This window comes from Narcine bancroftii, chromosome 3 (assembly GCF_036971445.1).
Source record: "Narcine bancroftii isolate sNarBan1 chromosome 3, sNarBan1.hap1, whole genome shotgun sequence".
Lineage (NCBI taxonomy): Eukaryota > Metazoa > Chordata > Chondrichthyes > Torpediniformes > Narcinidae > Narcine > Narcine bancroftii.
In genome coordinates, this window is record NC_091471.1 from 176,241,217 (window position 1) to 176,268,505 (window position 27,289).

The following is a 27,289-nucleotide window of genomic DNA, read 5'->3' on the forward strand; positions in this document are numbered from 1 at the left end:
GCTCGGTAGAGGTAGGACCCTTTAAATAAAACCAAATTGGCATAAAGTATCTAGATAAGATCTGGTTTGGATTGTGCAGGCCTTGCCTGCTCAGTACAATTGAGAGTTAGCAGTGCCTGGTTTTTAATGCCATTGTGCAATCCCCATGCAACATATGTATACAAGAAAAATGAAGACTAGAAATACACAGCAGATCAGTCGTCATCTGTGGAAAAATAAACAATTAATCTTTCAGAATGATGACTTTTCATCAAAACTATGAATCTATCCAATTAATCTATTCACTAAAAGCCTTTCTTAATATCTTGTCACCATAATAATCCTCACCTCACCCTTTCAGTGATATTTTTCTTCTGTCCATGTTTTCCTACTCTCTCTCCAACTTAGAATCTCTTCGCTAATTGTGGTAAAGGATCTCAGCCTGAAACATTATCTCTGTTTCCTTTTGCACAAATACTGTCTAGTGTTTCATTCATTCTCTGGTTTTATTTCAGATTTCTGGTAAATGCATTTTTTACTTATTTTTATCTATAAGGAAGACTTTGGGCTAGTTTCCCTCTGTGATACCAGCATCCTTTCCTATCTTACAATGCACCAAAGTGGAGAGTGAGAGGAGCAGCTTTGGCAGGCGAGGTTGGTGTGAGCAGAGAGTGCGTGACCACAAGACAGCGAGGGGTCTGAATTGGGGCCATGGCAATGAGGGGATTATGACTGACATACAGGATTCCCAGGAAGAACCTGCTGCTATTTTTGTAAATAATACTAGACAATGAAGACTTTGCTTCCTGAACACTTTTGGGTGTATTTTATGGATTTTGGGCTGCTGGTCAAGACAATCACATCAAAATGTTCCTATCACTTACTGTTTTTCAATATGTCCTATTTTGTGATTTCCTGTCATATTGTAAGTCTACTCGTATATTACCTACAATGCAAGCTGTTTTGTCAGTCCAAGCATGCCTGGAGATGTACTCAGTGCAGGTGCTATGCAAATGTTGTCTTAGGACTGGACATGCTTAGACAGGATTGGAACAAACAGGCTATAAAACCAGATCACATGTACAGATGCTGTGCATTACATTGATATAGATTGAACAATATTCTTCAGGCAATAGCACCATCAGTGTACTTAACGATAGCATTTATCGTCTTCAAGAATATTCAATATAGCAGAAATTAATTGTCAATGTTGCAACAACTGTTACTTTTGTGGAGTGATGCTAAATTCAATAAAAGTCAACTTAATGTTTCTTCAACTTCCTATGTGATACAGCAAATCTGAAATTATCTTTGTGTTCAGCTTGAAGTTGTCTATCATAATACCCAGTTTTGGGGAATCATAGGTGGAGAGGATGAGCAAATTTAAATTCCTGAAAGTCACTATCAAGGAGGATCTTTCCTGGGCCCAACACATGAATGTCATTGTGAAGGAAGCACGTCAGCACCTCTACTTCAGCAGTGTGCGGAGGTTTGGTATGACATCAAAAACCTTACCAAACTTCTACAGATGTATAATGGAAAGTGTGCTTACTGGCTGCATCACCAATACCGAGCAGAAAGCCCTACAAAGGTAGTGGGCACAGCTCAGTACATCACAGGCAAAACTTTCCCCACCATCGAGAAAATCTACGTGGAAAGCTGCCTTCGGAGAGTAGCAGCAACCATCAAGGATCCACACCACCCAGGACATGCTCTATTCTCGTTGCTGCCATCAGGAAAGAGGTATAAGTGCCACTAGACTCATACTATCAGGTTCAGGAACAGTTGCTACCCCTCCACCATCAGAGCCCAAAGAACAAACTCAATCAGAGACACATTTAACGATTCTTACATTGCACATTATTTATTATTGAATATCAATTTTCTGTATTGTGTAATCAGCTGTTTACATTTCTTTCTTTGTGTAAATTTCTCTCTTTGTATACGTATCTTTTCTTGAGTAGTTTTTTTGCACTACTGATAAGTAGAAATTCTGCCTGGCCCGCAGGGAAAAGAATCTTAGGGTTATATGTGATGATACATACTGTATGTACACTGGCAATAAATTGGAACATTGAAAATGAATATCAAAAGTAAGAACTTTCTGGGAAGATCTAAACCTAATATTAAACAAAATGACAAAAAAATAATACACCAAAAGATCCCAAAAAATTTCTGTTAAATAATATAAAAGACTAAAAATTAGGACTAAAATTAGACAAAGTCCAAATAAAACTTATTATGATAGCACTAGCAGTAGCAAAAAAGTGTATTATGACAACCTAGAAATTGGAAACAAACCTTAAAATTACAACAGTGGTTTACAGAAATAAACAAGTGTATTCTATTAAAAAAAAATTACATACAATCTGAAAGACAAGTGTATATTATTTGAACAAATTTGGGAACCATACATAAAATATGTTGGAGAATGCTGACCACAAACCTCCATCTCGTAAAACAACATAATTATGAGCACAGTAAGATTCAAATATGTGAAAGTGGACGGTACAACTTTTTTCCTTTTTTGGTTATTTCTTTGTTTTAAGTGTTTTTATCATTTATTGATTTTTGATGAGGGTGGGGAAGGGGAGAGAGGAAGTGGGGGAAAAGAAAAAAAATGTCACTATGTATATATTGTTGATGATCATTTGTGAATTTTGTTATTGATATGGCTCATAGTGAAAAAATTTTTAAAATTAAAAAAGAAATTGGATATCATTTAGCATTAGATACAAGAAGATTAGTTTCAGATTATTACTGTGACAGAATATATAGAAATATTTTGGGGAGATAAATTCATATCCACAGTGACTTTGCAGAAATTGTGAAGAATGCCTATGGAGATTTCACAAGTTGGTGTTAATTGAATTGATGTTATGGAATGAATAGACTATTGTCTTTAAAGCAAAAGCACAGACATGCTGTCTCTTGATACCTTTTTGCAAGGCTTTTGAAGAGTGCACAGAAAGGTCACTGATGGGTTCTTGTTTACCTAAAAACAACAGATGAACCAGAAGACTGACTTCTTTTGTTTGATGGTGAAGGTCAGGTGTTTTTGCAAGCAGTCTGTGTGTGAGTCAAAAGAGAGAGAGAGAGAAAGAGAGAGAGAGAAAAGGGTCAAAGAAGTGAACTATGTGAGAGACACAGAGAGAAGCTTGCTGAAACTGAAGCCAGGAGAAGCTTGGTGAGACTGAAACAGAAGCTGTTGGAACTGAAGCAGAAGCTCAGAGTAGTCAGAAAGGACTGGCTATCAAATGTTTCTCTTGGAATAAGGGTAACAGAAAGGAACTCTTTGATAACCTAAAAGAAAGAGGTTATCATCTGGAGAACCTTGATGGGGCAAGTTTCATCAGCAAGACATTGAGGTGACTAATGGTGGTATCTAAGATGTGGAAATCCTGGAACCACACATCTCTCTCTCTACAAAATCTAAAGAATGTTCCTGAGCGGTAACCATTTACCTTTTGAGCACCAAAGCCTGGTGAACTTTATACATGTTAAATTCTGTGCACAGTATAAGAATTGCCTGCAACCAGTGAACTTGGAAGAATGAGAATTGAGATTGAACTGTGAACCAAAGAACTTTTCTAAATTTACACACACACACATTACATACACGTACGCTTAGAATTAGAGGGGGGGTTAAGTTAAGTAAGTTAAAAATAGAGATAAATTAAAGTTTGGTTCTGTTTTCATGTTTAAAGATAATTAAAACAACTTTTGTTTAAGTAACCATTTGTCGGGGTGAATATCTATTGCTGATGGGTTTTGGGGTCCATTGGGCTCATAACAGTTACGAGTGTGATAACTTCAAGCAAAGATATCCCTGAATAACCAATTACGTGTGGGATGGGCTGTAAAAAGCAGATCTGATGGTAATGCATTTAAGTATTTTAACAAAGAAGCAAGATGATAAGATGATTATAAGCTGGAGGCATGTTAAAACTAATGCATCTATGGCATGTGTGAAAAACGCCTGCCAGTCTCTCTGACTAAAGGCCCTTTCGAGCAAGGAAAATGCCCGACTGTAAAGGAAGAGATTCTCCACCCTTACACCTAGAGGCTTACCTTTCTGAATCCACCATAGCCGGCTCCAAGGAGCCGAACCCAACCCTTCTCGGGGAAGGGTTGAACGTACCTGCTGCAAGTGGCTGATGATGCCATCAGCCCACGACCTCCATGACCCCCTCAAGGCAGGGGCAGCCGTCAGAGGCCATCAGGGGTTGGCTGATGTGGGCTGTGACAGCAACACTGGACCGCTCTCTGGGCTCAAATCGCAGCAGAGCAATGGCTGTCTTCCCTACCCATAAACAGAGCGGTTCCAGCTGCATGGAGGATTACGGGAAGGGAAGACAGCCATTGCTCAGCTGCATATTTATGTCGGGTGGCACTACAGCACCAGTCGCCCCTCCTCCATCAGATCCAGAGGGCACTATGAGGTGCCACTCAATATGAATGCAATGCAGGAGCAGCCTTTTAGGGCTGCTCTATGAAAGGTAAGTTTTATGTTTTCCCTCCGCATGTAGCCGGCCTCCAAGCAGAGGCGTGGCATGAAATGGCCTTTAGCTTCTTCAGAGATTTAGAAGAGATTGCAGATGCTAGAATCTGCTGGAGGAACTCAGGTATCTAACAGCATCAGTGGGAGAAAAGAGAACTGTTGCAGGCTGGAACTTTTCAGCAGGACTGCTCTGCATATTTGATTACCTGGGTAGACTAATTACCCTGTCCACCAACTTCCTTCATAGCTTGCAGTGGGATAGGGAGTTTCTCTGTTCTCTGATGTTTCTTTCTCAAATCTGTAGTGGTATCACAATTGCTCGTGAACTGCAGTGCCCAGCAGCTGATAAATACTCACCTTTTACAGATGAGGATCCGCAAAGATATTCCAAGGATCTCAAATCTTTTCTGCTGTTCCAGTCATTATAATTGTGCTAAAGGTTGCTATTGCCTGACTCAAGTGAGTACCAATGAGAAGCACTTGCAATGAGAAGAGCTGACTCAATCCATCCAAATAAAGCTGACAGAGACCATGCCTTATCTCATATATGACTAGCAAAAGGCTTAGCCCACCATACCTCTGCTGGCTTGGTTCTGGAGAGAGGCAATAAATACATTGGATAGTATGCTGTGTAATATGTATCTTCTGACAGCTGAACCATTTGAATAAACCCAGGTAGACACATATTGACCCACATAAGAGACAGGTTCTACAATAATTGGAAATCACATTTTCAGAAATGGAAAAAATGACAACAGCTCAACACCAAACTGCAGACCAAATGAACAGGAATAAAACATTTTGAAGCAATTCTTAACTACATATGATTTTACGTTGTTAATTCAGAGCTGCAGACAGCCATAAATCTGCAAGTTTAATATCTCTAGGAAGAGTAAGTCACAATGCATTTAATATTTCTGCAGTAGATGTTCACTAAAAAAGTCTTGTGCTCAAAAATAGCATTTAGTAGAAACGCTGTATTGTCCTGCAACATATTTGAACTGACAAATATCCACGGTGAATTAAATGTGTAACAAAATGGTTCTGACAGCTATCACCTGCAGGTTTTTAAAATGGCTCTGTATCCTGTGAGATTGAATGCATTTTACATAACTTCGCTAATTTGCAAAGCAAGCAAGGAAAAGAAGGTATAGGCATAGTTCATATTTTTCGTATGAATCAATCCATACGAGATTTTAGACCTCAATAATTACAGTCACCTCCTTCCTCTCCTTCATTTATCTAAAGATAGGAGCTAAGTGTTATAAACAAATATTAGGAGAAAGATTATTTGTATGTTTTAGAGAATAGAAAACTACCTTCCTTCGGATATCTTTTGCAATTTCCGCCATCTCCAATATGATCCCACCACCAGTCACATCTTCTTTCTCTACATCTTTTAGTTTCGTATTGACCTCCCTGGTCCATGTTTTTATTCCATCCCCACCCACAACATCCTATCCCATGACTCCTTCTATAAAACTAGAGGTGATGTAACTCCATTCCATTCATATTTTCCCATCCCAACAGACACCCAAACAATTGCTCCAGGTAAAGCAGTGATTCATTTCCACTCGAGTGTACTGCATTCAGTGTTCAAAATGTAGCCTCCTCTACATTGGAAAAGTCAAATGCAAATTGGTTGATCACTTCTCAGAACTCTTGCACTCTGAAGGTATGTCCTGAGCTCCTTATTACAAGTCACTTTAATTCTCAGTTGCATAATTGTTTTGAATTGTCTGTCTGCAGTCAAAGAACAGCATGGTATGTCTGGGCACTTTGCAACCTCTAGAATGAACATTTAGTGTCCCAACTTTAGATTAAATGTGCTCTCATCTTTCCCATTTTCATGTTCTTAACTCCCATCGTCACCATTTCCTTAAAATACCTTACTAATAGTCAACATTTGTGCTCCTTATCACCTCAACCATTTGAATCAATTACTATGCAGTCTTTGGTCTTACACCTTACAGTTTCCACACAATTGCTTTGGAAAGAGTATCCTCTCCACTTTGCCCACAATTGAGGGGAAGGATTGCTGACTTAGAAGTTCAAATTGCACCACCTGAGTAGCCCTCCTGAGATTCGGGTGAGATGACTGGTTAGTGTGTGCCTCCTGCACCTTTCAAATAGCAGCCTAACCTACCTGCTAAATCACCAATCCAGCAACTTAAGGGGGAATCTCATGCCAGTGATGATGTGATGAGCGACGCATCATGCAGCCACAGGGAATCCCCTGTTCCCTATGTTCTTTCGGTCCCTTTCTGTTTAAAGTTCCAGAGTAATTGGATGAGTCATTTCCCTTTTCAAATAGACAGAGGAGGACTCCCGGGTAAATTTTATTGCATTTCCTGACCACCTCTGAGATAGGTTTGGGACCCTGGTAGATTTTGACTGGGCTTGGCTCTTTCAAATAGCCCTGTACCTGGGTCTTCAACCTGGTAAATTGCCTGGTAATTCCCATATTACAAGGAAATTTGAAAGGGCCTGATGTGTCTTTCCTTCCACAGGGGCTGCATAGTAGTTTTGTAGAAGTAAAATAAAGTATATTTTTCCATTTCGGGAGGTTGCCAGGATATGAACTGGGGAGAACATCTGGCTATAAAAAGTTCTGATGATCCTTCAAGTTAGGAGATCAGACAGACAAGTTCTGCTGTGCACAGGAATGAAAGAAGAAGAAAAAATGTGCATAGTGAGTATCAGTCAATATCAGCAGAGAAAATATGGAGGGTTTAAAAGCTCCTAACACTAAATTGGACTGAAAATATTAACCATAAGTGGAGGCATTTTAAGCAAAGTTATGCTTTACCTGGAAGTGATTGGAATCAATAGCCAACCTGACACATGGAAGATTGCAATGCTACTTACCATGGTGGGACCTCAACCTCTAGAGGTTTTCAACACATTTGTTTTTGCTGAGGCAGAAGACCAGAGCAAATTCAACAAGGTTATCAAAAAAAATTAAACCTTCAAGTGGTATGTGGTTTTGCTTACACATGCAATTGCAGGGAGAAAGCTTTGATACTTTTATTAACAGACTTAAAACTAAAATCAAGAAGATGCACTTTTGGATTGCTGCAAGACTCAATGATCCGTGATCAAATTGTGTTCAGAATTATTGATAAAAAATTGAGAGAGAGGTTCCTGTGAGAGACAGAGCTTACCTTGGCAGGAACAGTGAATATAAGCCATGCCAGTAAACTAGATCTGCAATACGTGAAAGTGTTCAGTATATATGGTAGTATAAAATGATAGTATAAAAGCCAGTGAAAATGTAGGCATTGTCATAGCCACAGTGTCTGGACACACACATAAACAAAAAATTAAATACAGAAATCAACAAAAAGATGGAAAGACATTCAATTGTAAATGATCTGGCATGAAGCATACACAGCTTATGGAAAAGTCTGTGATGTGCAAAGAGCAGAATCACTATACAATGTTTTTCCAAAGGGAAACTAAATAGAACTAAAAATGTACGCACTATAGAAGAAACTGCTGTCAGTGATACAGCATGGTGGTACAGGAAGTGAACAGTGTTGAGGAGTGGACTGTTTCATTGCATTCAAATGGAACAAATACCTTTCAAGTTAGACACAGGGGCAAAGGTCAATTTGATCTGCGAGTGCAATATCAGAGCAATGAAGATAAAGCCATACATCCATGCCAACCCTGTACTGCTCAAAGCATATAATTGACAGAGCATGGACACGAAAGGTGAAAGTTAAAGATAAAGAGCAGCAGTTCAGGTTCACAGTAGTCCCAGATGGACATTATTCACTGTTTGCTGACAAAGTATGTGAAAACTTAAACCTAGTCAAGAGGGTGTATCACATTAAAAATGACCATGCACAGAACAGCGTAGAGGAAATACTGCATCAATTTCCTGACATCTTCAAGAGGCTTGGAATTCTACCATTCACCATAAGATTGTTAAAAGAGGACTCATAACCAGTAGTGCATGACCCGAGGCAGGTTCCAGCCCCACTGAAAAAATAGCTCAAGCTATTTGACCAAATTACGGCACTATGGGTCATAAAGAAAGTGGAGGAGCCCACAGAATGGGTGAATTCAGTGGTTTGTGTCAAAAATAAGAACGGTGACCTACACATGTGCATGGACCCAAAGTCTTGAATGCCAATATAAAGAGGGAATATAATTAGATTCATACCAATGGATGGAATTACAAGTGAGATGGCTACTGCAAAGTTTTTCCCTAAATTGGATGCAAATAAAACTGCGTAATGATGGCACAAAATACTGTACGTTTAATTAACTGTTTGGCTGATACTCCTGTCTGAGGATGCCTTTTGGAATTTCCTCAGCTCCAGACATGTTCCACGGGACAATGGAGCACATCATGGAAGGCTTAAATGGGGTATGTGTGTACATGGAGGATATGATCCTATGGGGATCCACAAAAACAGCACAATAAAAGATTCATCAAAATGCTACAATGCATCCAGAAATATGGATTAAAGTTAAACAGAGAAAAATGTCCGTTTGGTGTAAAGGAAATAACCTTTCTGGGAGATAAATTGTCAGGCAGGTTTGGAGCCAGACAAGAGCAAGGTGAAAGCAATTTTAGAGATGACCAGACCCACTGACAAAAAAGGCATATTGAGTGTGCTGGGAATGATCAAATTCACACCAAACTTGTCTTCCAAAACAATGTACCTAAGGAAGTTGTTACAGGACAAATGTGAATTCAAGTGGACAGACAACCACGAGGAAGAATGGGGACGATGGAAGATTATTTTAACTACAGAACCAGTACTTTTGACATTCTTTGATGCATCCAGAAAGATGAAAATATCCATAGACACTTCAAAAGATGGAAGAGGTGCTGTGGGAGAAGACTGGAGGCCAGTTGCATACGCATCAAGGACCATGACAACATCTGAATGTCAATATGTACAGATAGAGAGTGTCTAGGTCTGGTCTATGGACTCGAGAAATTCCACAGTTATGTGTATAGTCTACCAACATTCATGGCAGAGACAGACCCCAAGCCATTAATACCAATAATCAATAAAATCTCTGTGAAATGTTGCTGAGAATCCAAAAACTGATGATGAAGCTACAACATTTTGATTTTGAATTGGTGTACATACCAGGGAAACGTATTGTGCTTGTTGATGTGTTATCCAGGGCATCGATGCAGAGTGAAGCTCACAATGAGAGTTTCACACAGCAGATGTAAATCTGATCACTGAATCTCTTTCCGATTCTGGCATGAATTCCAAGCAGATCACAGCTGAAACAGAAAAGGAAGCAGTTCTACAGAAGGTCATCAAGAATCTGAATGAAAGATGGCCTAGAAGTGAATGTCAGCCATACTACAACATCAGAGTTGAGTGTTGTCAATGGGCTTCTACTCAGCCTTGTCATGGTGGAGAAGCATGTGTGATCCTGAGAGTGATGCCGTCTGGAGCTATACTCCTGGTAGGGTAACCCATAGTGGTAAGGCTGAGGGTGAATTCCCTGACAAAGAACAATCCAACTAAGTCCTCAGTGATGGAACAGGCAGATGAAGTTACTCTGAGCGGACAAAGGCTGCAACAAATCCATCAGCTCCAATCGTCATGGTTTTCATGCCATTGGAAATAGTTGACTGATTTGTGAAGTATTGTATGCTTCTTGGAGTGCAACATTAAGTACACGTTAAACAAATGCACGCACAGGCGGCTTTGTTGTGGATCAATGGAATGAAGACCATCATCCTTGACCTTGAAGGATAGCAGCCATAATGACAACTCAGACAGAGCAGAATTGTCATTCCTCAATCACTGTAACAAGAGATGCTGAAAAGGGTGCATGAGGGCCAGAGCTGCTGTTTATTGGCCAGGGATAAATGCTGACAATGACAGGATGGTTTCAAGCTCTGAGACCTGTTTGAAGAACTGCACACTTAAAAGTTTGTGGTGCTGCTATTGTGTTTATGTTTGTGTTGAACTTTAAATTGAAAATATACTGTATTAATGTGTCATATTAGATTAAACATCGCAAGGAAAAGGGATGTAGTAATAGCTGCTACCATTAGGAGGAGTAGGAGATGGAGTGTATAGCATCTGAGGAATGTTGCATCTTGCGAATGTTGTTGCATCTTTAGTAGATTCAAGATGGATGCCTTCCCATGAGGTTTGCATGTATGTGTCCTATTTTTAGTGCTGGTTGCTTAGTTCAAAATCTAGTTGTTTTAAAGAACCCAAGATTCTTTATTGTAATAAAAGAAACATTACTGTCATAATTTAATTTATCCTTTATGATGGGTATATCTTACATACCTGTGTGGCTACAGTGAGTAAGAATTTTACTGCATCTGAACATGGTACTTATGAGAATAAACTCTGATTTCAATTCATTTCATCTCAATCCATTGGTGAAAAATAAATCAACATATGAGGAATTCTCTCTGGAAATGTGCATCACTGCATTATTATATTCTGTCAGAGGAGTTTTTGCAAGGGGAACTCATTGAAACCATGATTTAAAGTTGAATATTGATTTATATTTGAATTACATTTGACTGCTATTTTCCGTTTGGTTTCACTTCCACTATGTTTACCGCAAATCAGCATTGCTAACTTGGTACCTCTGAGTCAGAAAGTGGTGAATGCAAATCCAAATTCTGTGACATGAGGTCTAAAGATGAGACAGTGCAGAGGGAGAGCTACAATTATAGAGGCACTTTCAGATGTAAACATTGAGCACAGATCCATAATCTTCCTCCAATCAACATCATTAAAACAGATTAGTCATTTTTAAACCAGTGTTACTAGGAGGACAACCTGCTTTACATTGCTAGAAGAACAGCCTGTCATTCACAGAGCCATTCCCCCCCCCCCCCCCCCCACCTGCTTGCTGATATATCCTCCCTCCTTTATCCTTACCTCCTGCTAGTGGAACTGTACTCCTCCTCTCTGCCCCTCCCTCCACCATTTTGTTTGGGCAAGTGCCTATATTTTGTCTTGTTACTACCCCAGAGGACTCCAAACACCAGCAGTAACAGATATTCACCAAGAAAATGGCTACTTAAACAAAAATGTTTTTAATTTTTTTTCATACATAATAATAACATCAACATTTAACTTAATACTATTAACTTAACCTAACTTAACCCCTTTCTAATTCTAAGCACACATGTACGTAATGTGTATGTGTTCAGGAAAGTTCTTTGTTTCACTGTTCATTCGCTTTACACGTCTCCAAGTTCACTAGTATCAGGCAGTTTTCCATACTATGAACAGAATTTAACATTTATTATCTTCACCAGGCTCTGGTGCTTTAACTTAAATTGTTACTGCTCAGGAAGGTCTTTGTTGGTTTGAGAGAGAGATATTCATTGTTCATTGGACACACAAACTGATCTCCTTCAATCAGCCATTTCAGTGCCTTGCCAAAGAAACTTGTCCCCCTCATGGGTTTTTTTTTCCCTAAAGATAACCCCTTCTTCCAGGTTACCACAAAGAGTACTTCTTTTCCCCTATTTCAGTAGAAACAGAATAACCAGACAAAGCCTTTTGTAATTGAGTACAGGGTTTAGAATAGGCGGAACCCAGAACTCAAACCCATCTTGAAATAGGGTCACAGCAGGTTTGCTAAAGAATGGCATGTTTTTTTCTCTCTGTTTGCAAAACTACATGACTCATCTTAGAACAGCAGACTTCAACCAAAAATTTGGATTGCTGGCACCAGTTTACCAATAAAAGATTAATCAGTTTCTGAGCCTGGACATCTGTTCAAACATGCTGTCCCTTTAATATAAAGACAATAGTCCAATTTAATTCTACAACATCAGTCCAATTAACTTGTGAAGTCTTAACAGGCAATTCTTCATGGTTTCTGTGTAGTCAGTGACAGACATGAAGGCTTCATCTCCACAGGTTTGTGCATTCCAAATGACTTGTTTGTTTGTGAAGTGTGACCTAAACTTCTTTGGCTTGGCTTCGCGGACGAAGATTTATGGAGGGGGTAAAAAGTCCACGTCAGCTGCAGGCTCGTTTGTGGCTGACAAGTCCGATGCGGGACAGGCAGACACGATTGCAGCGGTTGCAGGGGAAAATTGGTTGGTTGGGGTTGGGTGTTGGGTTTTTCCTCCTTTGCCTTTTGTCAGTGAGGTGGGCTCTGCGGTCTTCTTCAAAGGAGGTTGCTGCCCGCCAAACTGTGAGGCGCCAAGATGCACGGTTTGAGGCGTTATCAGCCCACTGGCGGTGGTCAATGTGGCAGGCACCAAGAGATTTCTTTAGGCAGTCCTTGTACCTTTTCTTTGGTGCACCTCTGTCACGGTGGCCAGTGGAGAGCTCGCCATATAACACGATCTTGGGAAGGCGATGGTCCTCCATTCTGGAGACGTGACCCATCCAGCGCAGCTGGATCTTCAGCAGCGTGGACTCGATGCTGTCGACCTCTGCCATCTCGAGTACTTCGACGTTAGGGATGTAAGCGCTCCAATGGATGTTGAGGATGGAGCGGAGACAACGCTGGTGGAAGCGTTCTAGGAGCCGTAGGTGGTGCCGGTAGAGGACCCATGATTCGGAGCCGAACAGGAGTGTGGGTATGACAACGGCTCTGTATACGCTTATCTTTGTGAGGTTTTTCAGTTGGTTGTTTTTCCAGACTCTTTTGTGTAGTCTTCCAAAGGCGCTATTTGCCTTGGCGAGTCTGTTGTCTATCTCATTGTCGATCCTTGCATCTGATGAAATGGTGCAGCCGAGATAGGTAAACTGGTTGACCGTTTTGAGTTTTGTGTGCCCGATGGAGATGTGGGGGGGCTGGTAATCATGGTGGGGAGCTGGCTGATGGAGGACCTCAGTTTTCTTCAGGCTGACTTCCAGGCCAAACATTTTGGCAGTTTCCGCAAAGCAGGACGTCAAGCGCTGAAGAGCTGGCTCTGAATGGGCAACTAAAGCGGCATCGTCTGCAAAGAGTAGTTCACGGACAAGTTTCTCTTGTGTCTTGGTGTGAGCTTGCAGGCGCCTCAGATTGAAGAGACTGCCATCCGTGCGGTACCGGATGTAAACAGCGTCTTCATTGTTGGGGTCTTTCATGGCTTGGTTCAGCATCATGCTGAAGAAGATTGAAAAGAGGGTTGGTGCCAGAACACAGCCTTGCTTCACGCCATTGTTAATGGAGAAGGGTTCAGAGAGCTCATTGCTCTATCTGACCCGACCTTGTTGGTTTTCGTGCAGTTGGATAATCATGTTGAGGAACTTTGGGGGACATCCGATGCGCTCTAGTATTTGCCAAAGCCCTTTCCTGCTCACGGTGTCGAAGGCTTTGGTGAGGTCAACAAAGGTGATGTAGAGTCCTTGGTTTTGTTCTCTGCACTTTTCTTGGAGCTGTCTGAGGGCAAAGACCATGTCAGTAGTTCCTCTGTTTGCGCGAAAGCCGCACTGTGATTCTGGGAGAATATTCTCGGCGACACTAGGTATTATTCTATTTAGTAGAATCCTAGCGAAGATTTTGCCTGCAATGGAGAGCAACGTGATTCCCCTGTAGTTTGAGCAGTCTGATTTCTCGCCTTTGTTTTTGTACAGGGTGATGATGGTGGCATCACGAAGATCCTGAGGCAGTTTACCTTGGTCCCAACAAAGCTTGAAAAACTCATGCAGTTTGGCATGCAGAGTTTTGCCGCCAGCCTTCCAGACTTCTGGGGGGATTCCATCCATACCTGCTGCTTTGCCACTTTTCAGTTGTTCGATTGCCTTATATGTCTCATCCAGGGTGGGAACCTCATCCAGCTCTAGCCTTAGGGGCTGTTGAGAGAGCTGGAGCAGGGCGGAATCTTGGACTGAGCGGTTGGCACTGAAAAGAGATTGGAAGTGTTCTGACCATCGGTTGAGGATGGAGATCTTGTCGCTGAGGAGGACTTTGCCGTCTGAGCTGCGCAGCGGGCTTTGGACTTGGGGTGAGGGGCCATACACAGCCTTTAGAGCCTCGTAGAAACCCCTGAAGTCGCCAATGTCCGTGCTGAGCTGGGTTCGTTTGGCGAGGCTAGTCCACCACTCATTTTGGATCTCCCGGAGTTTGCGCTGAAGATGGCTGCATGCGCGACGGAAGGCTTGTTTCTTCTCTGGACAGGACGGCTTTGTAAGGTGAGCCTGGTGGGCAGCTCGCTTCTTTGCCAGCAGCTCCTGGATTTCCTGGCTGTTTTCGTCAAACCAGTCCTTGTTTTTCCTGGAGGAGAAGCCCAGTACCTCTTCAGTGGATTGCAGTATGGTAGTCTTCAACTGATCCCAGAGGGTTTCAGGGGATGGGTCCGTGAGGCGGGTTGCATCGTCGAGCTTTGCTTTGAGGTTTGCCTGGAAGTTTCCTCTCACTTCGTCTGACTGCAGGTTTCCAACATTGAACCTCTTTCTGGGGGCTTTATTGTTCCTGGGCTTTGGCTTGAAGTGAAGGTTGAGCTTGCAGCGAACCAGCCGGTGGTCAGTGTGGCATTCCGCGCTAGGCATGACCCTGGTGTGGAGCACATCTCGTTTGTCACTTTCTCGCACCAGGTTGTAGTCCAGGAGGTGCCAGTGTTTGGATCGGGGATGCATCCAGGTGGTCTTAAGGCTGTCCCTCTGCTGAAAAAGGGTGTTTGTAATGACAAGCCGCTGTTCTGCGCAGAGCTCCAACAGGAGGCGCCCATTGTCGTTGCACTTGCCGACGCCATGCTTGCCCAGGATTCCTGGCCAGGTTTCTGAGTTTAGTGACCTAAACTAAACCCCCAAAATCTATACCTTTTTAAGATATATTTTTATCATAATTTTATTAACCCATTTTGTAACAGTCATAACTTCATTAAGGGCACAACCCCAAAAAGTTGGTTCTGTATCTTTATCTTTGCTATATAAAGGACACTGTTTGACCTGCTGAGTTTCTCCACCATTGTGTTTTTACTTCAATCACAATATCTGCAGACTTTTGTGTTTTACTCCTCTATTTTCTACAATGTTCAAATTTGACCATTGATTTGGAAGCTTAACCAGCAATTGAAATGATTTTTTTCAGGACACTTTTAACAGCTCTTTTTGAGTTGGGTCAGGTGTGGGTTGGATATTCCGAGTTTGTGAAATGTGCGATATACTCACAGGCCTTTTTTTTCTTTGGGATATTTTTACAGGTTTAGCACCATTACGTTGCAATTTTGACTTATCATATGTAGATACCCTGAGAATTTTTTTTATGAACAGAAGTTGATGTTAATTTTAAAAAATAAACTGCAAGATGAATGCATACAATTGGGAAAATAGCTCAAATAAGATGATAATATCCCCTGTTATCATCTTCTTCTGGGTAATGCCTCAAGATTGAAGGTTTGATATTGGATACTGAGATGTCTAACAGGCTAATGTGGGAACCATAGACTTATTCAAAAAGGTACCTGATGGGGCAAATGGGCCAGCCATGTAGGAATCCTGTGCGGTCCCAATGCATGGACTTGAGATTCTCAATAACAGCATGACTATTCTCTTCCACTTTGTGCAGGTGTGGGCAATTGACTCCCAGGGTTGCAGTTCTTCAAGAGATTTTTAACACATCCTTGAATCTGCACAAGGAACCATGTGCACAATGCTGGAGATGTTGGGCTGGAAGAGGACACTCATATTGATCTGCTTACTGCATAAGTGTCCATCAAATTTTGCTTCAAAGCCCATTTTGATTTAGTGTAAAGGGGCCTAGGTATTATGACCCTTCTAAATATGAGAAAAAGGAGCAATTTTCTTATCGTCTTAAGGAATTTTTCAATATTCACGTATATTATATTTTAGATAATCCTTTAATGAAAACTTGCTTTTGAACATACTAATATGAAACTATGTCACCTTGTAAGTGGAGTGCGAAATAGAGCCTATTAAAAAGAATTATTCCAATATCAACTTAAATATCAAATGTTCCCAAAACACAACTGCAATCTTAAAATCTGATACTTAACAGCTAGCCATTACTTTCACTGTAGAAATGGAATAGCAGGAATGTAATGAACAAAAATAATTTAAGAATTGTTTCCATTACCAATGAACTCTGTTTCTATTTTTGTTTCAGGGACATCAAACCTGACAATATTCTCCTTGATGAGCATGGTATGTTTTTCACACTTGTTTTCTGTTGATTTGGAAGTGTTTTTGCCAAGAGAAAAAAAATTCCCAATGTTTTTATAAGTAATGCTTGGGGATAAAATTATCATAAAAAGTTATTTAGGATGATTTTGTTGCTTTGGCAAGCTCTAATTTCAATTCCCCAACTTTAAATTCAACATCAAGTCTGCATTTAAACCCGAACATATGAATATACCATTTTCTCTCTTTGTATGTTTCCACCTATCATACATCTGCCTCAGTTTCCTAACTCCAGATCTTCCCCTCCTCCATCTGTCCATCATCTTTCACTCCCCTTGGTCCACCTATCACCTACCAGTCCCTGCCTCATACACCACCTACCCCCCCACCTTGCCTTTTTTACACTGGTTATCTTTCTCCTCCGCTTTCAATCCTGTTGCAAAGTCTTGACCCAAATTGCTGACAATTTATTTGCCCTGACAGATGCTTGTTGCGTTCCTCCAGAAAATTGTTCAAACTTCCTCGTTTACCATTTAAAATAAAAATAATTTCAATGTTTTTACAAGTAAAAGCTTAGAGATGCACTTTCCTTTTCAGACTCAACTTTTAAAAATCTTACTTTTCAGATTCTATTCGTATGTGAGGTAGCTGCACCAAAGAGAGAAACATGACATTTCATCAGAATTGATAAATGTTTTGAGTTGTAACAATAGCTGTTTCACTCTCCATCTATGCTGCCTGACCTACTGATAATTTCCAGCATTTTACATTGAGTTATTGTGCATGGGATAGTCCCATGTGGTCAAATTGTCTACACTAACCAAGCACTCAGATGACACACAAGAGATACAGATACAGCAATGAAACCTCACACTGGAGGACAGGATCTATCAGAATTTGGAAAGGAGAAGATTGATTAGAGATAGTCAGAATGGCCTTTGTTCACTGGAAATTGTGTCTCATTAAACTTGATTGCATTTTCTGAAAAGGTGAACGAGAAGACTGATGAGGGCAGAGTATTGGACTTTGTTTATATGGACTTGAGCAAGCCTTTGAAAGATCCCTCATGATAGGCTGATCCGGAAGGTTAGATCACATGATATCTAGGGCAAGGTAGGCATCCAAATACAAAATTAGTTTGGCAGATGGAAAAAGAGGGCGATGTGGAGGGTTGCTTTTCAAACTGAAAGCTGTGTTTGAAAGTGGTGTGCTGGATCCTGTTCATCATTTAGATGAATAGCCTAGAGTACTGGAGGTGGCATGGTTAGTTAGTTTGCTGGTGCCGCTAATATTGGTGGCAAACTGCACACTGAGAAAATTGAATGAAGATTTCAATGATATCCTGATCATTGATCAGATGAAGTTCAATTTGGATAAGTATGATGTGTTGCATTTTGATAAGTCAAACAAGGGCAAGACTTGTACAGTAAGTAATAGGGTCCTGGGGAATCAAGTAAAAGAGAGAGAGAGAGAGAGACGAAGGGTACAAGTACATAATTCCCAGAAAGTGGCAACACTTGTGGTGAAGGTGGCCGTGCCCACTTTTATCATTCGTGGCATTGAGTGCAGGGGCTGGGATGTCATACTACCGTTGTACAGGACATAGGCAAGACCACATATGGAATACTCTGTGCAGTTCTGTTTGCCTAGCTATGGAAAAGATATTATTAAGATGGAATGGGTGCAGAAAAGAGTCATAAGTATACTACTGGGACAGGAAAACATGATAGGCTGGGATATTTTTTTTTGCCTGGAGCACAGAAGGATCAGGAGTAATTTTATTGAGGTATTTTTTTTAAAAAACATCGGGACTTAGATAAGGTTAATAGTTGTTACCTTTTCCCCAGGGTAGGAGAGTATCAAGCTTGAGGCCATAGGTTTAATGCGAGGCAAGTGGTAGACTTAAAGGAACCTGAGAAGAAATTGTCTCATACTAAAGATGATGTTTTAATGGAGCAAGTTACCAGAGGTAGTGATAGATGTGGATACAATTAGGACATTTCTAAGACATTTTGACAGATATATGGATAGGAAAGGGCAAGAAGGATATGGGTCAAGTTCAGGCATGGATGAGTTGGGCCAACGGGCCTGTTTCCTAATGTCTCCATGACTCTGTTTTTTTTTACATATATCTCAATCAAGCAAACTGAAAAAATCCATATTATTTTGCAAAATTAAACAATAAAGGAAAGGAATCCTGACTCAATCAAACAATCCATGCTAGAATTTCCTAGAAAACTTCCGAAGTACTCTGATTAGTAGGTTGTGCCAAAGTGGTGACAATCAGTTTTTATTTCTAACTGTCAATGATGTGGTTTTATTAGAGTTTGCAGTTAACATTGCAGCTCTTACAGCTGCACAATAATCTAGAGTAGACCATATCCACTGAATTGCATCAAAGGAAATAGCATGGTCTGGCAAGTGCATACATAGCTGAGCAAATCCAATCTGTCATGAATGGTTGATTGAGTGATTTGGCTCCTCTCAATGTAATTGTCTAGGTGGGAAAGGAGCAGATCATCATAAAATTATAACAAGTTAAGCAAGGATTTTAATTCCTTCACTACTAGGAGAAACCAGAACAAGACATCACTAAACTAAATTCTAAGCAGAAATGTATAAGAAATGTATGCAGCATTGTAGGCAATAATATTTTGCAAAACACATTTAGTATCTTACAATGGAGAAAAAAAATAGCCAAAGAAAAAGATAAATTAGTATAAAAGATTTGGATCTTTGTGGTGTTACAAAAAGACAGAGTAGACATTGGTTGAAAAGTCTGAACCCCCTCAGATAAAGCATAAGGAATCCTGGTAAGCTGCACTGCCAATCATCCCACAGCAGTTATCCCACAAGGGGGCTTATTGTGGTTGTAAATTCAGTAATGATACATAAAATTGAGCAGCAAAAGGCCTTATAAAAACAGTCTAATGAAAAATAGCTAACCATGGAGGATCAAATCTGTTGACAATCTGAGAAATGCAGCCGAGAAAGTGTGATATCTTTGCGCTGCCACATACAGCCTTTCTGATTATTTGTGTATTTGAAAGTGAGAGGACGATGTTCAACAATATAGAGAAATTTATGTGTGGCTACATTCAATAAGAAAATAAGATTGTGAATAAGAAGTTGGTCATAAATTGATTGTGATATCATCAAATTGATAAGATTCTTTTCAGTGAAATTTTAAGCATCAATCCAAAATAATAAATCTCTCTAACCCAACTGATAGAAAATAGGATTCAATAAATGGCACAGTTGAACATTAGAAAAATAGAAAGGGTAGCCTGTGAGGTGAGGCAACTAGAATAGATTGAGTTGATGTTGTCTGCATGTGTGGAAGAGTCAGGGATGGTGGATTGCAGTGTATGTGGTTGGAGGCTGGCTGTGTGTGTGTGTGTGTAGTGTGTGTGTGTGTGTAGTGAGTGGAGGAGAGGATGGATGTCAGTATATGAGAGTATGAGTTTGGGGAGTGTGGTTGGGGGGGGGGGGTTGGTGGAACACACAAGTGTGAATTTGTGAGTAGAATTAAGATAGACCCGCACACATGAATGCTGTCACCAAGATGCAGGAAGAAGTCAACTGTGGGCTCTTGACGGCACTGGGTGATCATAGAAAAACTACTGCCAGCTGAATGGGGAAGCTGACTCAGAATCAGGGCCAGGGTAAGGAGAGGGCTGCACAGAGATTTGGGATGGCTGTACAGGGGATCAAGGGTTGTGATTTGAGTATGGAGAAAAACATTTTTATGGAAAGATACTGTCTTTGGTGAAGTGGCCTCCTCTATTTCCATCTGTTTCCTTGAATCCCTCCACCCTATTCTTTTGATCAGGCTTTCTTTATAGAATAAGAAATTCTCTGGACAATAAAATATAATGCATTTCACACTGGCAATGGTCCTATTGCCATGGCAACATGCTTGTGGTTAGTCTTGGATAACTCTGCTTCACCTGTCAAAAAAGGTCACCAGCTGCCACTGAAAGATAATGTTGACATTTAAGAAGCAGCGGCTCATGTGGTCGTACTGAAGAAAAAAGAGATTGGATTATGGAATGAACACTGTTCACATAACATACTAGGAGTTTAGGTTGAAGGAATAGCTGCGAGGAAAATCATTGACAAAATCCAGAGAACGAGATCAGATACTGATTGATGGTCACCATCCATCATATCTTTTCAAATAATGATAAAAAAGTGAGATTCAAATGAAAAGTTCAGTAATGATTCAAAAAAGAGCAGCAAAAGGACATGTAAACATTTATTTTTAAAATTTAACTAAAAGTTGTCTTTAACAAGTATATTGAATATACATTAATGATCTAACAATATGATAGACATGGAGAAATAAAGTTTGTTACTGTTACCTAAGAACATAAGAAGTAGGAACAGGAGTCGGCCATCCAACCCGTCGAGCCTACTCCGCCATTCAATAAGATCATGTCTGATCTGAAGATAGGCTCATCTCCACCTACCTGGCATTTTATATCCCTTAATTCCCCAACACTGTAAAAATCTATCCAACCTTTTCTTAAATATATTTACTGAGGTAGCCTCCTCTGTTTCAATCAACAGGGAATCCACAGATTCACCATTCTCTGGGAAAAACAGTTTTAGTCCCACTTACCAGTGGAAACAACTTCCTTACCTCTATCTTATCTGTGCCTTTCATAATTTTCTATGTCTCCATAAGATCCCCTCTCATTATTCTGAATTTCAGTGAGTATAGTCGCAGATGACTCAATCTCTCCTCATAGGCTAATCCCTTAATCTCTGGAATCAACCTGGTGAATCTCCTCTGTGCTGCCTCCAAATCAAGTATATCCTTCCTCAAGTAAGGAGACCAGATCTGCACGTACTACTCCAGATGTGGCCTCACCAGTACTTTGTACAGTTGCAGCATAAACTACCTGCTCCTAAATTCAATTCTTCTTGCAATGAACGCCACAATTCCATTTGCATTCTTGATAGCCTGGTGCACCTGCAAACCAAACTTTTGTGATTCATGCACAAGCACTTTCAAGTCCTTCTGCACAGCAGTGTGCTGCAATCACTTTCCATTTAAATAATAATTGTATTTTCCATTTTTCCTTCCAAAGTGGATAACCTCGCATTTACCATCATTGTACTCTATCATTGTACTCATTTACCATCATTGTAGACCATTGGCATCTCACTTAACCCATTGTGATAGTACAGATCTATCACCAATGTACATAGTGTATATAGCTACTGTATCTAGACTGTGCTTATAGCAATTGGCTGAGAGCTAAGCCACGCCTATTGTCTGGGCCTTAAAGGGTTGTGTCCCTAGCAAGGTCGGATCATTCCGGACTGGTCGGCCACCTGTGAAGAGCTCCTGTCTTTTGCTAATAAAAGCCTTGGTTTGGATCAACAAGTCTTTGGTTCTTTCGACGAGCTCTACAATTTTATTAGCAAAAAGAATTTTTTTTGAAAGGGATGGAGCATTTAACTTGGCCAGAAAAAGTTGATATCGACCCACAGTCAGCTACAGCCTTCAAAGCCTTTAAGTTCTGGCTGCTGAACTTTGAAAACTTCCTGAGATTCATTGAGGTGGAGGAGGATAACCAGCATCTAACAGCATTGCTGTCTATGGTGTCCTTGAGAGTCTACGAGAACATCCAGGATGAGACCACTTACACCACAGCCATAAAGGTACTGAAAGAACTGTATAATCAACCGGTGAACAGAGTTCATGCCCGGCTCGTGCTTGCTTTGAGGAAGCAACAGCCCGGCGAGTCCAGCAGTGCATATTTACAAGTATTAAAGGCGTTGGGCAAGGACTGTAACTGTGTGGACAAAACTGCTGCCGAGATCACAAATGATCTCGTCCGGGATGCCTATGTGGCCGGGGTCCGATCGAACGAAGTGAGGCTGCGCTTGCTCGAGCAAGGGGTAGAAAAACTAGAGGACGTGGCCCGGATTGCAATCACAATGGAGGATGCAGCCTTAAAGTCCACCGAGTTCTCTAGGGACTGGACCCCACGTTCTGATGTAAGTAGAGTGCCCTTCTACCCTACCACTGACGGCCTGTCGGCTGCTGCTACCCTGCCCCCTGCGAACCCAAAATGTTATTTTTGCGGGAGGGACAAACACAGCAGGTCCCAGTGCCCAGCAAGAAAAGCCAGGTGCCAGAAGTGCCTTAAAAAGGGCCACTTTGCTGCAGTCTGTAGGTCTAAAATGGCCGCCGGCAAACACAGTGCCTCGTGTGAAGCACAACCGGCACTATCCCATTCAAACTCTTCTTCCCCAGAGCTCTCGTCCAATGAGAGCGAGGGCTCCCCTGCACGGCAACGCCTGACGTCACAGACACGCCGAACCCGGAAGGGGCAGCCCACCCTTGCAACCATGGTGTTGGCCTGCCTCTCGCCCCCATGCGGAACACTCGACGCTACCGCCGCTGCTGCCGCTGCCACAGACACCCCCGGGGTTGACGCTGCTGCCGCCACCACAGACACCCCTGGGGCCGCCGCTGCTGCCGCTGCCACAGACACCCCTGGGGCCGCTGCTGCCGCCGCCACAGACACCCCCGGGGCCAATGCTACCGCCGCTGCTGCTGCCGCCACAGCCACCCCCGGGGCCGACGCTGCCACAGCCACCCCCGCGGCCATCGCTACTGCCGCTGCTGCCCGCTCCCCGTCTGCCACTGCCTACGCCGCCGCCAATGCGGCCACCACGACCGACTGGGGACCCGCCGCAGCCAACCAGGTACTCACCCTAGCGTCCATCGCTGACGACCGCCGGGGCCCGACCACCGCGACCAACGACCTACCCACCACCAACCGCGAGCAACTACAAACCCCACTACTTACCTTTCATCTGCCAATGCCGCCACAACAGCACTTCTGGGAGTTCTCCAACCTGCTCCTCCAGCGTTGACTACGTCATCCCGTTGTATGACGTCATCCCGTTGCGTGATGTCATCGCGCAAAACTCCCCTGTCAACTGCTTCAATTAGAATAAACCAGCAATGCTCTCATCCCCTCACCAGAGCAATGGAACTGATTAAAGTGCATGGACACTACACCAATTGCTTATTTGACTCTGGGTCAACTGACAGTTTTATCCAGCCAGATCTGGCCCTCCGTTGGGGACTTGACATTATCCCCACTACCCAGTGGATCTCATTAGCGATGAGGTCGCACTCGACCGGGATAAAGGGGTATTGCATCGCCACGCTGGAAGTACAGGGCGTAACGGTCACCCACTTCAAATTATTTGCCCTTCCCCAATTGTGCGCCCCAGTGTTGCTGGGATTAGACTTTCAGTGTCAGTTCCGAACGGTGTCCTTACACTTTGGGGGACCCCACGCCCCCCCTCTCGGTCTGCCATCGCCCCACCCCCGAAGCACCCGAGCAACCCACCCCCGTGCCCCGGGGCCAATCCTGCGGCCTTTCCACCCTCCGGATTGCCCCGCCAGCACTCTTCGCAAACCTCACCCCTGGCTGGAAGCCTGTGGCCACCAAAAGTCGGCAAAATAGTTACGAAAACAGGCAATTCATTAGGAGTGAGTTCCGTAGATTGCTGGATGAGGGCATCATCGAACCCAGTTCAAGCCCCTGGAGAGCCCAGGTGGTGGTTGTCAAGAACGGGAAAAAACTACGGATGGTGGTCGACTATAGCCAGACCATTAACTGCTTCACGATCCTGGATGCATACCCCCGCCATGCATCATGGATGTGGTGAACCAGATCGCCCAATACCGCATATTCTCCACCATTGACCTACGTTCAGCCTATCACCAGCTCCCGATCCGCTGCGAGGACCGACCATTCACGGCCTTTGAAGTGATGGGCGGTTATATCAATTCCTTAGGGTACCATTTGGGGTCAAAAATGGTGTCGCGGTCTTCCAGCAGGAAATGGACCGGATGGTGGACCAGAACGGGCTAACTGCTACCTTCCCGTATCTGGATAATATCACCATCTGCGGCCACAACACGCAGGACCACGACGCCAACCAAGATAAATTTCTTCAAACTGCCCGTCGGCTGAACCTGACTTACAATTTGGACAAGTGTGTCTTCCGGACCACACGACTCGCTATTCTAGGTTGCGTGGTGGAGAACGGGATAGTCATGCCAGATCCTGACCGCATGCGTCCTCTAATGGACTTACCCCCCCCCTCCCCCCCCATACCCAGAAAGCGCTTAAACGCTGCCTGGGCCTTTTCTCGTATTACGCCCAATGGGTTCCACACTACACCGACAAGGCGCGTCCTCTTATCAAGACCACCTCCTTTCCCCTCTCGACCGAAGCCAGAGCGGCTTTCGATCGAATCAAATCCGACATCGCTGCTGCAACGCTGCACGCGATCGATGAGTCTGTCCCATTTCAAGTCGAGAGCGATGCATCCGACTTCGCCCTGGCAGCCACCTTGAACCAGGCCGGTTGGCCTGTAGCCTTCTTCTCCAGAACCCTCCAGGGTCCAGAGAGTAGACACTCCTCGATCGAGAAGGAGGCCCAGGCCATAGTTGAAGTAGTGCGTCGTTGGAGACATTACCTCGCTGGGAGGCGCTTTGCACTATTGACTGATCAACGCGCGGTCTCCTTCATGTTCAGCAACACCCAGGGTGGTAAGATAAAAAAAACGACAAAATCGCCAGATGGAGAATCGAACTCTCCACCTTTAACTATGACATCCTGTACCGGACTGGTAAGCTCAACGACCCGCCTGACGCGCACTCCAGGGGGACGTGCGCCAGCATACAGATGGACAGACTACAGAAACTCCATGACGCGCTCTGTCATCCAGGGGTCACTAGGTTTGCCCACTTTGTGAAGGCGCGCAACCTACCCTACACAGTCGAGGAGATCCGCTCCATGACCCGAGCCTGTTCGGTGTGCGCTGAATGCAAGCCCCACTTCTTCCGTCCGGATAACTCCCACGTTATCAAAGCCACCCGCCCCTTCGAGCATCTTAGCTTTGACTTTAAGGGGCCCCTACTGTCGACCAACCGTAATACCTACATCCTTACGGCCATCGACGAGTACTCCCGCTTCCCGTTCGCTGTGCCTTGCCCAGACACCACTGCCACCTCAGTGATACAGGCCCTTCACAGTATTTTCGCCATCTTCGGATACCCCAATTCCATCCACATTGATAGGGGGTCCTCATTCATGAGCGCAGAGCTGCAACAGTACCTTCTGGAGTGTGGTATCGCTTCAAGCAGGACCACAAGCTATAACCCACGCGGTAACGGCCAGGTCGAGAGGGAGAATGCCACCATATGGAGAGCGGTTACACTGGCTCTCCGGTCTAAAGGTCTCCCCACCTCTCACTGGCAGGAGGTTCTCACTAGTGCCTTACACTCCATCCGCTCCCTCTTATGTACTGCAACAAATGCCACCCCCCACGAAAGGATGTTCCTTTTCCCGAGGAAATCTGAATCCGGAACCACTGTACCGGCATGGCTCACTGTCCCTGGCCCCGTCCTTTTGCGACGCCACGTCCGGCACTCAAAAACGACCCCTTGGTCGACCGAGTGACTCTACTCCACGCGAACCCACGTTACGCCTACGTTGAGTTCCCAGATGGGCAGGAGGACACTGTTTCGGTGCGGGACCTAGCTCAGGACGCGGTAGACCCAGCAAACCCCCCCAACCCAACCTTCCCCAACTCTTTATTTCCCAGGCCCTGTGCCGCAACAGAAGGACCAACAGCACCCCAACGACCCGGGCCACCCTGCCGACAACACGACTGGGGAATTGTGCGACGGAGCAGTCGCACCCGACGAGCCCGCTGGCGACACCACTCCAGCGACCCCAATCCCGGCACCACGGCAGTCACGCCGGATGGTCAGACCCCCTGACCGCTGCAGTCCTTGACCTACCTACCCCTTCCTTTCATTCTCTCCCTCGTTTTTTGTTTTTTTTTCCAGGGTCAGTTCTCCAAGAAGGGGTGAATGTGATAGTACAGATCTATCACCAATGTACATAGTGTATATAGTTACTGTATCTAGACTGTGCTTACAGTGATTGGATGAGAGCTAAGCCACGCCTATTGTCTGGGCCTTAAAGGGTTGTGTCCCTAGCCACTCAATTTAGTGTCATCAGTATACCTAGATATACTACATGCTGTCCCCTCTTCCAGATTGTTAATGTACTATATATCGTGAACAGTTGCAGGCCCTGCACCAACCCTGTCGCACACCATTCACCATTCATTGCCAACCAGAAAATACCCCTGTACCAAAATTCTCTATTTTCTATTGGTTATCAATCCTCTATCCATGCTAATACATCACTCCCAACTCTTTTCATCCTTTATCTGAGGGTTAAGTTTTTTATGCTGCATTGTTTTGAACACCTTCTGGAAATCCAAGTAAACAATGTCTATCTATTCACCTCTATCTGCTGCACTGGTTATATCCTCAAAGAAACTCAGTCACACTGTGACCCCTCTTTCGAAGAGGATCCTTAACTACAAGATTGCAAACTTTACCTGTCTCATTGCACAGGTCCAGATCCAAGATAGCATGTTCCCTTGTAAGTTCAGAAACATGCAAATCAAAAAAGCCATCATGGATGAATTCTATGAAGTCCTCCTCAAAGTTGCCTTGACCAACGTGATTCAGCCAGTCTAGAGAATATGCATGTTAAAGTCCCCCACGATAACTGCTGTTCCATTTTTCCAAGCCTCTGATATTTCTTGGTGTATTGCCTGTGCCATTGTTACGTTATTATTGGATGGCCTTTAGACAACTCACATCAGTGATTTTTTTTTTTCCCCTTTACTGTTCCTAATC

At 43.2% G+C, this 27,289-nt stretch overlaps 1 protein-coding gene across 20 annotated transcripts in view; it reads left to right on the forward strand.

Moving 5' to 3' along the window:
• The window catches only part of LOC138757878 (serine/threonine-protein kinase 32B-like), a 267,585-nt gene that overhangs the window by 190,625 nt on the left and 49,671 nt on the right, over positions 1-27,289 (forward strand). For all 20 annotated transcript variants that reach the window (XM_069925913.1, XM_069925927.1, XM_069925925.1 and 17 more), the window contains one exon: positions 16,511-16,548. In XM_069925913.1, coding sequence (XP_069782014.1) covers positions 16,511-16,548 — 38 coding nt within the window. The remainder of the gene's footprint in view (positions 1-16,510; positions 16,549-27,289) is intronic.